Consider the following 13,007-nt stretch of genomic DNA (forward strand, 5'->3'; position numbering starts at 1 on the left):
ACTGTGAGCCTTTATTGGGGCCACAGAACTTATTGGACAATGGAAAAAAACAGACTATGGTCCTGAAGTCTTATGGCCAAATAACAGAGATTAACGTATCTCAGCTGAACTAAGAAGAGAAAGAAAAAGCTTTGAAGTAATCCGTAATAACATATTACATCACAAATATTAAAACTGCTTATTTCAGTACTTGCAAATTTTTATTACACAGCACATATACACAGGACAATTTTCTAATGATCGTTGTGGGAGTTACATAAACAATTTTCTTTTTCACACTTGAGATGGCCACCATCCATTGGTTCATCATCATTGTTGATCTGGATCATATCTGGATCTGGAAAAAACAATTTTTCTTAACCTTAAAGATACTAATTAATGACCTGCGTAATAAGATCTTAAAAAAATAGAAATAGAACTGTATCCATAAAATAAGTGACAACCAAAAAAAAACCAAAAATTCAGAAACAGTAATCGTAGTTTATATTACAATCTTACGTCTCAAACCGTAATTATATTACCCAGTTTAAATTCAGTTTAACATCTTTTGTCAAGAAAATATATTATCTAGTTTAGAATTTTTTTTTGCTATTTTGTTTGATTTAACTATGTTAATATAAAAATTATAATTACTATGTTCGTGCGGGGAAGTGTCTGAATCCCTCTTTATTTTAAATTCCTCGTCAGAACTCTTGGAAGAAACCTCAAACTTGTTTTCACTTGTAGCGTGATGGTGTATATCTACAATACCGCCTGTACTACTTTTCCTTATTCCCCTTCTTCCTCTCCTTCTCCTCCTTTTTCCTCTCCTTCCACCTTTTCTACCACCTCTTCCTCTCCTTCTACGACGACGGCGTCTTCTTGCGCGATCTTCTAGTGAGCCGCTTCCTTCTAAAACAGAAAGGGTAATAGAAACCATTAACATTTATTGAACCTTGCTTTCATGTTTTATGCCACTATTATGAAGAGCAGTTGATAAAAGTGAAGATTATTCGATTCTAAATATTTCAGGGAAACAAGACACTAGAACAAGATGCAGAACTACAGCAATGAAGTAGTTTCATGAATGATTTTTGTAAAAAGCAATTTTTGCCGAAGGTAGAAGGAAAAACACGTTAAAAGAGTATAAATATTTAAAAGAACACACCAATGTGCATAGAGAGATAAAAATTCAAAACAAGCTAATCAAAATCTGTGCATATATTTGAAACATTACTAGATCAAAGTTATAGATATTAAACTGGCTAAATGTATTATTTCTTATCGAATTATGATACAAAAATACGAAAAAATCTTATTTTAAATTAAAGAATCATATTGGATACCATAAAATCCAACTGTCTTATTGATATAAATTATGTTCAGGCTAATTCAGGTAGATTAACCTAAAAAATGCAAGCTATGGAAGAAACTGTAAGTACTGATAAATCTGATATTGTAAATTATATTTTGTAAAATTGGTTTTCATCTATTCCATACGAAGAACAAAATTTATATCAAAAATAAGAAGCGTCCTTTGCTTAAAATGTCCCAGCTTATAAATATTAGTGCGGGGGTTAATGGAAGTAATAGATTATTTTCGGATAATTGGTGCAGCAAGTACTTTTAAATAAAAAACAAACTTTTCTGTTGGCCTTGCATTTTATTTTCGACAAATAGCGGCAAACATCAAAATCCGTGGTGAGAATCTGGTTACGACAATTTAAAGAAATTATTCATGGCTTTACAGAAATATGATATTTCAAAAGATCATACATACAGCCAGACTAAATTAGATTTATTTGAAAAACAGAATAACTATGTTTCATTAGATAAAAATAAATTGGTAGCGCAAACTTATGATGGCGCTGCCGTGATATCTGGTAAATTGAATGGTCTCCAGGCAAAAATTAAAACTATTGCACCGTAAGCTTTATTTACTCACTGTCATGCGCATAGAATGAATTTAGTTTGCAGGAGAATATCACGATTTTGAAAGTGAATATCTCGTTCTGGGAAGCATTCGGTTTGAAAACTTTATTAAATGATTACTCTTTTAACATACTGTAACGAAATAGCCCCTCTCCGATACGTCAATAATTCTTAGAAGGATAAATCTAGAAAACGTAAAGGCCGTATGACACTATGCATTTTCTTGTATCATTTCTTTTATCGTTTCTGATATAGAAAGTTATTTATGTTTTCTTGTATCGTTTCTTGCACGTACATTTGTGCTCTGTATGACACTATGCAAGTTCTTTTATCGGAAATTGTATGTGATTCGGCACATGATTGGTCGAAATTTCGACACATATAAAAATAGAACTGTAGTACCAGTACCTGAGGACCCCAAGCCAGATACTATTGATTATTTTTTAAAATACTGTGGTTCAAAAAAAATTTTTTAAAGCGGTTATGTATTGTTTTTAGTAATACATCTCCCCCTACTTTCAGTAGTTCCGATGCTATTTGATCCAATCCCTGTGATTTATTGTTTTTTAATTTGGCTACTGCTGTTCTAATCTTGGTTATTGTTGGTGGGCACTTTTCTCTGATGTCTGCTTGGTCTAATTGTATATCAAAATTCTCCTCCAGCCGCCATTATGATAGAAGTTTTACGTTTTTGCTTTTGCGGCTTTGCGCACAAATTGGCGAATTTCTTGTACAACAAACTGCAGCGGACACAAATTCTTGTATCGTTTCTGATAAAGAACTTATACGCTTGTATGACACTATCCATGTTTTTGTTATATCAGAAACGATATAAGAAATGAATACAAGAAAATGCTTAGTGTCATACGGCCTTAAGAATTGGCATTTCAATAGCGCTTGTCTTTCGATTCGGTTTCGATGAGACTAATTAGAAGTGGGGTAATCTCGCTACAATACTTTTAAATATTTTTAAGAAAGTGTTTACCCAAAACGATTTGATTTTCAATGTTGTTGAAAATCAGTTAACTGACAATATATATTCCAAAAATAGAATAACAGAACTGGTGCAAAATCTCAAAGATTTTCGTAATGATAGTAATTTCCAGTATATACACAGTGACGTTTTGGACTAGGTTGATATTTCCGAACCTCCCAAAAAAAGACAAAGGCATGAGTATATTTTGCAATTTTGTATACTATACTATTATTATGCAAATAGATACTCGTTTTTGGAATTTTGAAGAATTTCCTTTTTCCAGACTCTCAAATTTCCAAGATATCTATTCGACAAGATAATTAAAAATTATCGATCATTCTTTAATAAAATCAAATCAGAAAATGAATTAAAAGTTTTATAAGCTGATCCAAATATTTTCGGAAGGTGTTATAAGTTAAAAGATAAGTATAATTTTATATACTACAATTCATTACAACAAACTGTTACCAAAATTAATAAATTATTGTCATTAATTCTCTCATTACCGTCAACTTCTGCCTTAAATGAACGAGATTTTTCTTGTCTCAAAAGAATCAAAAAGTATTGTCGAAACACAATGAAACAAAAGAGAATGTCAAGCTTGTCTCAAATGTCAATAGACAAAAAATCTTTTAAAATCTCTCCAAAACTAATAAATTTTACGATGACGCTATAACCCATTTTGCTACTTCCAAACCACGTCCTATGATGATTAAAGCCTTTTTATTAGATGGTATACTTACTCTGAGTTACCTATCTGAGAAGACAAAAAAAAACCTTGCCGACCTTGTCTATAAAGTCACGAGCCACCACTATTCTGGCATGCAGAATCTAACTGCTCACGGTTTTTTAGTAGAGGACAGATCTTCAACTAATTTATAGATATCAAGTTGTTAATATTTCTTTATATTTTTGCAGTGCCCTTCGATTGATTTTTTTGATTAATTGAGTATACAGGCCCGCATATAACTACCTCCATATTTTATTAAGGCAAAGGTACCAGAATCTTTGGATTTTATTTGATTTTTTAATTCTTATTTCAGTACTCACCTACTGTTATTAAGGAAAAATGAATCTTTTTTTACAAACTATATTCATCTACTCCTTACCATAATTCCTCCTCTAATATGTGCCATTTGCTTTCTGTACCTTTTATGGGGCCTGCCTTTACCTCTTAACTGGAACTCCAATCTGTTACTCTACTATCAAATCTGTTTTCAGATTGTCTGGCCACATCCTGCCGTGAACAGTCTCATTCTATTTTGTCACTTTTTTTATTAGATCCCTCACTTTGGATCTATTTATTCGTTTTTATTTCGCATTTTTATTTCGGATGAAATTCTCTATCCAAAATCCGTAGAGTAAGCGATGCCCTGAATGGCTTGCTTAGTGGATTTCTGTATTGGCTAATAAAACAATGTTGTCAGCGAGTTTAAATATGATGTAAGTGGTATCTCTTCGTTCCTTTTATAACCTTTTTCTGGTTATTTAAAGATTTATCTTCTAGGAATAAAAAAGATTCAATTCTATAATATAGCTCCGGTAACAGTTATTACAAATACGAAATAAATCAGATTATATTCAATGGTGAATGCACCTCAAAGCAAAAAAAACGCAAATGAAAAAAAAGACACCGCAAATAAGATAGATATGATCTGAATAGTGGCATGGAAGGGGTTTAGGGGGATTGCAGTGGATGCAACAAAGCATTAAACGCTTAAAGGTAATTAACTTCGCAAAAAAAGTATTTATAAAAATAGGGCATGTAAACTAGTTTAAAAATAAAAATTCTCAAATTTTTTGTTAAATTTTGTTACAAAAATATCTTATTTACCTCCCGATTTAATACTCTCAACGCTAGAATCGTCATCAATATCGTCTTCGTCGTCAAATTCACTGCCATCTTCAGATTCGCTCAAATCTGATCGTTTCCTAGTTTTACCTCCTCGCCTTCTGCCTCGTCTACCTCTCCTACCTTTTCTGGAGCGCCTAGATCTGCTCCTTCTCCTTCTGCGTCTACCTCCTCTTCTTCTAGATTGCATAAGCATATCTCCCATGGATCCAAGCATTTTTAATTTCTTAAAAGCTCCATAGTCTTTTTGGTTCATACCAAGAACGTACTTTCCGTTTTTAGCTTTTATTAGTCCAGTTGTTAGGCCGTGTTTTAAAGCTCTATGTATCTGAAAAATAAATATGTTTATTAGTTAAGCATTATTAATAGTTATTATTAATGCATTAAAAACAAATATTAATAGTTATTATATATTATATATTGGGACGTCTTAATATTTTTTTTAATTACAATGCACCAAAAATTATCATCAATACTTAGCAGAAGTCTTTGCATCATTTATTAAAAAGAGTTCAAATGACCCAAGACCTTTATATTATGCATCTTAGCTGTTGATGTTTAAGGTACAACCAATAAAGATTAGAGCGTATGAAATACAGCTAGAAAGAGTTAATAATATCAACATATGGACGCCAATCATAATGAAAACTAAAATAATAGGAAAGGGATAAGACTATGCATGGAAGAAGGCACTGCCGTCTTCCTTAATCTACAAAGAATTCTGATTAATAAAGGTATTAAAATAACAGTAAAGATCAGAAGACATCTACCCACGAAAGGAATGGATCAGAGAAAACACACATCCTTAGTTCCAGAGTTATACCTGCTACACTGCCGGGTCTAAAATTGCAGAAGGGGCGGTTATAGGAATATTCAGTAATGATGGAAATATTTACATTTCTATTTTCTCTAGAATGATATGCGATGTGCAAGATAAATTAACATGAAATATATGCCGAGGATATATTACAAATTGACATGTTCATCAAGGATGTAATATCTCTCCCACGTTATTCAATATACAGCGAACACATCATGCACATTGTATTCGACGGAAGGCAAGGAGGAATATCAGTCGGAGGCCGAAAAATCAGCAATCTCCGCTATGCTGACGACACTTTAGTACTAGCATCATCAACAAATGACTTTGAATACATCATGAACAGACTAGACACTATTAGTCGTGAATATGGACTTAAAATTAATGTACAGAAGACCAAGGTAATGATAATCGATCGAATTAGAAATAACCAGCCGGAAATACGAAACGTAGCGGGGTTTGAAGTGGTAAGCTGTTTTAATTACTTAGGTTCTGTTATCACAAACAACGGTGGATGCGAAGAACAGATACGCCGACTCCTTACAATGGCCAGATCAGCAACAGTCTTCTTCTTCTTCTTCTTCTTCGTCTAGCGATTTATGTCCACATCTGAACATAAGCCTATTCAAGTCTTCCTTTACATTGTTCTTTATTGTCAATTATTCAGATCATCTGTCCATCTCATAGGAGGTCTGCCTCTGGGTCTTTTGTGTTGGCATGGTCTCCAGGTTAAAATTTGATCTGTGCCACTTGTTTAGATCGCTCCTAGCTACATGTCCAGCGTATTCCCATTTCAACTTTAATGGTTTTTGCACCACATCGGTGACTTTGAATTATTGATCAGCAACGGTCAAACTTACTAAAATCTGGAAAGATACTGACATAACCAGGAACACGAAACTAGTACGGACGCTTATCTTTCCTATCGCTACCTATACCTCGGAAATTTGGACCATTAAAAAGTTCGACTCACGAGTATAATGGCCTTTGAAATGTGGGTATATCGTAGAATGATGCGCATACCCTGGACATCACATCGCACAAATGTCTCAATATTGACAGAACTCGACATCAATACTAGTCTTACCACAATCATCAACCAAAATATATTGAGTTACTTTGGACACATTACCAGACAAACGAAAGGCATGGAGAGGTTGGTGGTTGAAGGCAAGGTAAGTGGTTAAATAACTCGAGGAAGATTGCCACTCCAATGGTCAGTCCAAATAAAGCGCGCTACCGGTTACTCTCTGTCTGAGGCAGCACACCGCGCCCAGGAGAGGGAAGAATGGATAGCAACCGTTCGTCAAATACCATAACGTCACCACATCCTTACGAAGGATAAAGGATAGAGGAGGAGGAGGATATGTCCATAAGGCTTAACACAATACTTAATTTCACTTATATCTGAACTATACAAACACAATACTGGAACAATTACATTGCTTGACACATTCTCAAATGATTTCCATATAAAAAATGTGTCAGACAAGGATGTATACTGTCTTCACAATTATTTAATATATATGGGAAATATTAATTGGAAATATAAACAACTTTCGTTTTACAGACAACACAGCCCTGCAAATAGTTAAGAGGAGTTAATTGTTTTAAGATGACTGGTTGAAAACAAAAGTCAAATATTTGGTCTACAGTTAAATATATTAAAGACAAAGATGATGATAGTGGATAGACTACATAACAATCATCTACAAATAATCACAATTGACCGGTTTGAAGTTGTGAGCTCATACTTATATATGGGATCATTGATCACAAATACAGGATTACTACAGAAAGAAATAAAACGAACATCTGATCTAGCAAAAGTCGCTGTACTGACCATATTGACATACTAATATGAATCATATTGGACCCTACGACAACTGGATAGAAGAGAGATAGACGCCACTGAAATGTTCTATTGAAGAAGAATGTTTCAAATTCCGTGGACCAAGCACAGGGCAAATATTTCAATTTCAAATGAGCTAAAGGTCTGCAAACGGCTTCTTAGAAAAGTCCTTCTTTAAAAATTAAAATACTTGCAAAAGACAACTACACTCCCTCTGGGGGGTTAGGACTGAAGAGAGATATCTCCATATATGGACAGATAATAAGGCGGCTTTGAAGGTTCTTAGAAGGCAGACTAGTTAAGTTGTGTTATGTTAAGAAAAACTAGACAGTTCGGAAAATACAAAGTAATGAAAACGTGAAAAATCTTCATGTGAAGAGATGTGAAATAGAACAGGATCAGCTAAAAAATATTTCGGTCTAGAGCCGATTCTAAGAGTGACAAAAGCATCGTGCACTACCAGAGAGCCTAGATAAGAATATGTTGAAACTCTCATTGAAAGAATAAATAGAATATGCAAACTGTAGCTAGATTAGACTTATAATAGTGTTCCCTAATTGAACTTGCGCCAGCCGAGACACCTACATCATCAGAAAAGCATCAGCATCAGAGAACCTTGAAAGAGTCAACCATATCTTGCATTACTGCATGTTACTTACAAGATCGCAGGCGCTAAACACTTTCTGGAAACCACCATATACATGATCGGTTTAAAACGGCGGTTAAACAAATGAAGCTCAAGAACTTAACTGGAAACAGGAAATATTTGCAGATTATCTAAATAAGAATTCACAAATAATACGAAACCTGTGTTTTGTCATTCTTCAAACGGGTAATTCTTCTACTTAGGATGTTTTCCACTTGATCCATGATCTTATCCTTTGTAGAACCATGTGATTCTTTTAGAGAAGCAATAGCTTCAATTACTTCGTTAAATAAACGGGGACGATTGTGAGCTCTCTTCATGTTTTCTGTAAAATTAGTAATCATAAAAATAAATTATTAAAGTGATACAAACTTGTACCGTCTCTAGCTAAATTCATTTTCTTTTATGCAATAATTTATTAAAATGGATGCATTAAAAAATATTTACAATACCTATATCGTAAGTAAAAAAATGTGAACAAATTTTGACGTATTAAATAAAAGAATATAATTTATATATAAAATAATCTAACATGCTTACCTGTTACACAAAAATTTATAAAAAGGAATTAAAAATCAAAAATATGTAAAAAAAATATCATTTCTAAAAAAATGATCAATTTTGACGGATTGTATATCGCAAACAATTTTTTAAATATTAGTCGTTGCCATGACGTAGTTTCTTGGATGACTATGAATTTTATTCCTGATAAATTTGTTTTTAAAACTGGAAGTAAAGTTACCAGTAAAACATAGGCAGTTTTTCCTGATACGCCACTTTGATGGTGACGTCATTCTATCGTGAGTGTAGTATCGGATCCACATCGGATCTGAATAAACCAAACTGCCATCTAAAAAAATAATTCCAAAATCGTAATTTACGGTACAATACCGGAAATTGGTGGTTTTCAGGTCGATGCAAGCAGATTGAAAGCCTGAGGAGACCTGAAAAACACTAATTTTCTTTATATCTATCAAGAATTATGTAATTCTAAGCGCAATTTATGACCGCAAAGTACTAAATACTCTATTATAATATATTTCACTTATTTGCAACTATTTTGGATTAGGGATGAAATCCCGATAAATGTGTGGAAGAAAGAACGGAAATCGGGTGATAGCAGGGCACCAGGAGAGATATTTTACCTTAACCAGCCCTTCCATCCTAATGTGTGTTTTTCCCACCTTGGCGCTAAAGTCACCAATAGTATATACTGGCTCTTTTTGTGGGTTTTTCTTCAAGATGTTTGCTACGTTGTAAATGTCGTCAATGTCTTCATGTGGAACATTTGTTGTCGGCATATACATACACTTGAATGACATGGAAAATGGTGACTGCACGCTATGAAACACGTACAATAACAATAAAGTATTTCTTCAAAAATAACTTATACAACACAATATACATAGACCAAGGGATATTTAGAATAAAAACTGATCTAGAAAAGAAAAAAAATTTAGATGGTGAACGAAAGATAGATTCAATGGTAGAAACGCTGGAAGATATGTGTAAGACAAGCAATATAATAAATTGTGATTCACTATCGAGTCAGCTAAAAGAGAAACAAAAACGAGCAAAAATTATAAGTAGAGCATTAGATCTGGAAGTCAAAAGAAGACCGAAGAGGGGTCTTTTAGGAACAGTCCTCACATCAGTATTTAGATAAATGATGAAGTATATAGGGACATAGATTCCTTGGACAAAAATCAGAAGGATTTAATAAAAAATTCAAAACATAAGACGTAGCTGATGTTACAAACAATAGCTTCGATTAACTCTACAGAAGAAAGGATGAACGGACATTTAAATAGGTTCCGAAAAGCACTGATACACGAAACTAAGGAAATATCTAAAGGCCTAAGTGATGTCTCATATAGAGCTGACATATTAGAGAAAGAACACATACGACTTAAAGTGGAAGCGACTTATAATCGTGTAATGGAATATGCAAAAGAATATACGAACATATACGAAAAAATATTAAATCTTCATTACAATCATGGACACTTCATAGATATTATTAAATCCGGACAAATAGAGTCAGTCATTTCGAATGCTACAAGGTTCCTTTCACATGAAGAAGATATAAAAAGGCAGCCAATAATAGATACGGTCGTACAACATGAAGAAGGAGACATAGTCATTATTGGCTATTTCCTAATAATTGACAACACTAGATACAACCTACTGAGAGTCACAGCTTTTCCGTTGTAGGTGAGAGGTGGTGTTGTGCGCTCGTTTTTGGTCCCAAGGAATCTATTTGCAGTAGATTACAATAACTTACACTATTTTGAAGTGACATATGAAGATAAAGGAAGGTGTATAGAATTAAACAAAGGAGAGTTGGCATGTTCACCAATGGGAATCAATATTATGGATACCCAGCCAAACTGTATCTTAACCCTTAACCCGAAACATTGGTCTAACGAACCACAGCGAAAGGATAGTCCTTTTAAATACCTTAGTGTAAAACAGTAGTTTTCAAAACGTGTAGGTCTAGTAAGCCAGGTGTTTCGAATTGCTGTGTTTTTATGATAGGTCTAGGAGGCCACTTGTTACGGATTGTGTAGTGATAAATAATAGGGTATTGCATATTTTTTGTATAATAAACATAATTACTCTAAAAATTTTTAATTTTGTAGTAATAATGGATAGAGCAGGACCTAGCGGAACTGGCTGTAATAAAAAAGTAAATCTGGCTGACCCAGATTTTGAAAAGAATATATATGCCGACGATCAAGATTTATATTTATCAGAGCAAAGGAGTGACGAGGACATAACAGATGTTATAGATGATTCGGATGAAGATTCCGACTATGTAATTCGACAAAGTGAACCCTCTAGCAGCGAAGAATCGAATTCAGATCACGAACTTTTGGAATTAGATAAACCGTCGAATGATTTACAATCCAGAACCGACTTGTCACAAGTAGCAGGGTATGTGAACCTATTCAAAGGAAAAAATGGTTTTCAGTGGCAGGGAATGGAGCCTCCGAGAAATACAAGGACACGAACACATAACATTGTCAGAGAATTACGAGACCTAACAGCGGTAAGCAGGACTCTGGGAAATGTCCCTTCTAAATCAGATATTTGAAAGTTGTTGATTACTGATGAAATGTTGGAACAAATTATAACATGGACAAATCAAAAAATTATTATAATGAGATAAAAGTTATCTGATTCGACTCATACATCAAACTAGAGAAGCACAAATATAGTTGAGTTGAAGGCTTTGCTTGGGCTTTTTAGGCTTCAATTATAAAATCTTCTCATGAAGATATGCTTCAACTGTTTTCTAAAGATGTTTTGGGTCAACCAATATTCAGAATGACGATGTCTTTGAAAAGATTTGATATACTTTTGTCGTGTCTTTGATTTGACACTAGCATGGATCGCGAAGAGCGGAAGAAAACTGATAAAACTGCGGCTATTTTAAATATTTTTAATAATTTTGTGAGTAATTTCCAGAGGCTATACACGTTGTCAGATTGTGTAACTGTGGATGAGATGCTACTTCCATTTAAAGGTCACTGTGGTTTTCGAATTTACACGCCCAGTAAACCTGCGAAATACGGCATAAAAGTAATGTGCATGACAGATACTAAGAGCTCGTATATCTATAATGGATATATATACTCAGGGAAAGACTCGGATGGTGTTGGACTTTCAGAAGAAGAACTAAAGCTTTCCAAGCCTGCTCAATGTGTCATTCGAGCAGAACTATTTGTCTTCAATAGAGTTAGTCACAGAGTTGCAAAAACGCCACCTCACGTATGTGGATACAGTAAAAAAATAAGCAAGAAGTTCCTTTGGAATTCCACGCTAATAAAAGTAGGGAAATTGGTACAACACTCTATGGTTTCTCCAATGAGATAACCTTAATATCATATGTACCGAAAAAAAAAATAGAGCTGTTCTTTTATTATCCTCTATGCATCACAGCAAAGACAATGAATTAGGAAAACCAGAAATAATTTGATATTATAACAGTACAAAATCGGAAGTTAATGTTTTAGACATGAAATGTGCCAATTATTTGGACCGTATTTTATACACTTATAAATATAAGTTCAGTCAACAGTTACATTCTTTATCTTTGTTACAAAGATAGTTAATTACTTCCACGTTTTAGATTTGTAAAAGATTTGGCCTTTATACTAATTTAGCCTCATCTAAGGCAAAGCCTTGAAACAAATCTTCCCCGAGACCTTAGAAAGCAGAAAGAGATTTTTTTGGGAATAAATCCCGAAGTGCCTGTCGAGAATATCGGCGCCAATGTTCCAGATGATAAGCTTTTCAAAAGAAAATTGTGTAGCATTTGTCCATCATCAAAAATGAGGAAGACAAATTATAAATGTGTGCGATGCTCAAATGCTATTTGTCTGGAGTGTAGTAGAAAGGTTTGCGTTACCTGTCTTCAAAATTAGTAGGTAGCTGTAGCATATTTTTTATTTTATCTAGAAATATATATGTTTGTTTACTTAATTACGCCTAATAATGTTGTTTTCTATATTACACATTTTGTTTTATGTAAGTATTATGTATGAATAAGTTTTTACCTATACTGGTCCAATAGACCATATGTTTCGCATTAGCAATAAAAGTACTATGTTTCGGGTTAAGGGTTAAATGAATTATATGATAGAACTACCAACACCACCTGCAATATAATAGAGTACACGATAAAGGAAGCCAGTTGGTTGAAAATGACTATACTGAACCTCTGGATAGTCATTTCACCATACGCTATAAATTTAGCTATAATGTGCCACGGTTCTCGATCTGAACATATAATCAATCAAACGAGTTATATAAAACTGTCACCAAAATGCGTTGCTCAGACCCGAAACATAACATTACTCACATCCACTAATGGATTGGAAACAGCAATTTAAAGTTATTCAAAGACTCCCGTGAGTCCCATTGAAGAACTTATGCAGAGGCCAA

The 13,007-nt window shown here is 33.8% G+C and overlaps 2 protein-coding genes across 2 annotated transcripts in view; one reads left to right on the forward strand and one right to left on the reverse strand.

The window, feature by feature from the left end:
- Positions 1 to 13,007, forward strand: part of LOC140441718 (uncharacterized) — a 115,101-nt gene that overhangs the window by 47,350 nt on the left and 54,744 nt on the right. The gene's annotated exons all lie outside the window — the stretch shown is intronic.
- LOC140441726 (uncharacterized) lies at positions 179 to 8,757 on the reverse strand. Its single transcript, XM_072532618.1, has 5 exons — positions 8,598 to 8,757; positions 8,219 to 8,382; positions 4,722 to 5,067; positions 634 to 891; positions 179 to 337 (listed from the first exon to the last, which is right to left on the reverse strand). The coding sequence occupies exons 2-5, from the start codon at positions 8,375 to 8,377 to the stop codon at positions 234 to 236; spliced, it is 867 nt and encodes a 288-aa protein (XP_072388719.1). The 5' UTR covers positions 8,378 to 8,382; positions 8,598 to 8,757; the 3' UTR covers positions 179 to 233.

The sequence above is a fragment of the Diabrotica undecimpunctata genome, chromosome 1 (assembly GCF_040954645.1).
Source record: "Diabrotica undecimpunctata isolate CICGRU chromosome 1, icDiaUnde3, whole genome shotgun sequence".
Classification (NCBI taxonomy): domain Eukaryota; kingdom Metazoa; phylum Arthropoda; class Insecta; order Coleoptera; family Chrysomelidae; genus Diabrotica; species Diabrotica undecimpunctata.

What these genes read in the sequence shown, in the direction of transcription:
- LOC140441726 (XM_072532618.1), bottom strand. Translation starts at nt 8,377, where the DNA reads ATGAAGAGAGCTCACAATCGTCCCCGTTTATTTAACGAAGTAATTGAA. An exon ending in TGAGAGTATTAAATCGGGAG is followed by an intron (nt 892 to 4,721) that starts GTAAATAAGATA and finishes TTTCTGTTTTAG; the next exon opens with AAGGAAGCGGCTCACTAGAA. An exon ending in CACTTCCCCGCACGAACATA is followed by an intron (nt 338 to 633) that starts GTAATTATAATT and finishes TGTTTTTTCCAG; the next exon opens with ATCCAGATATGATCCAGATC.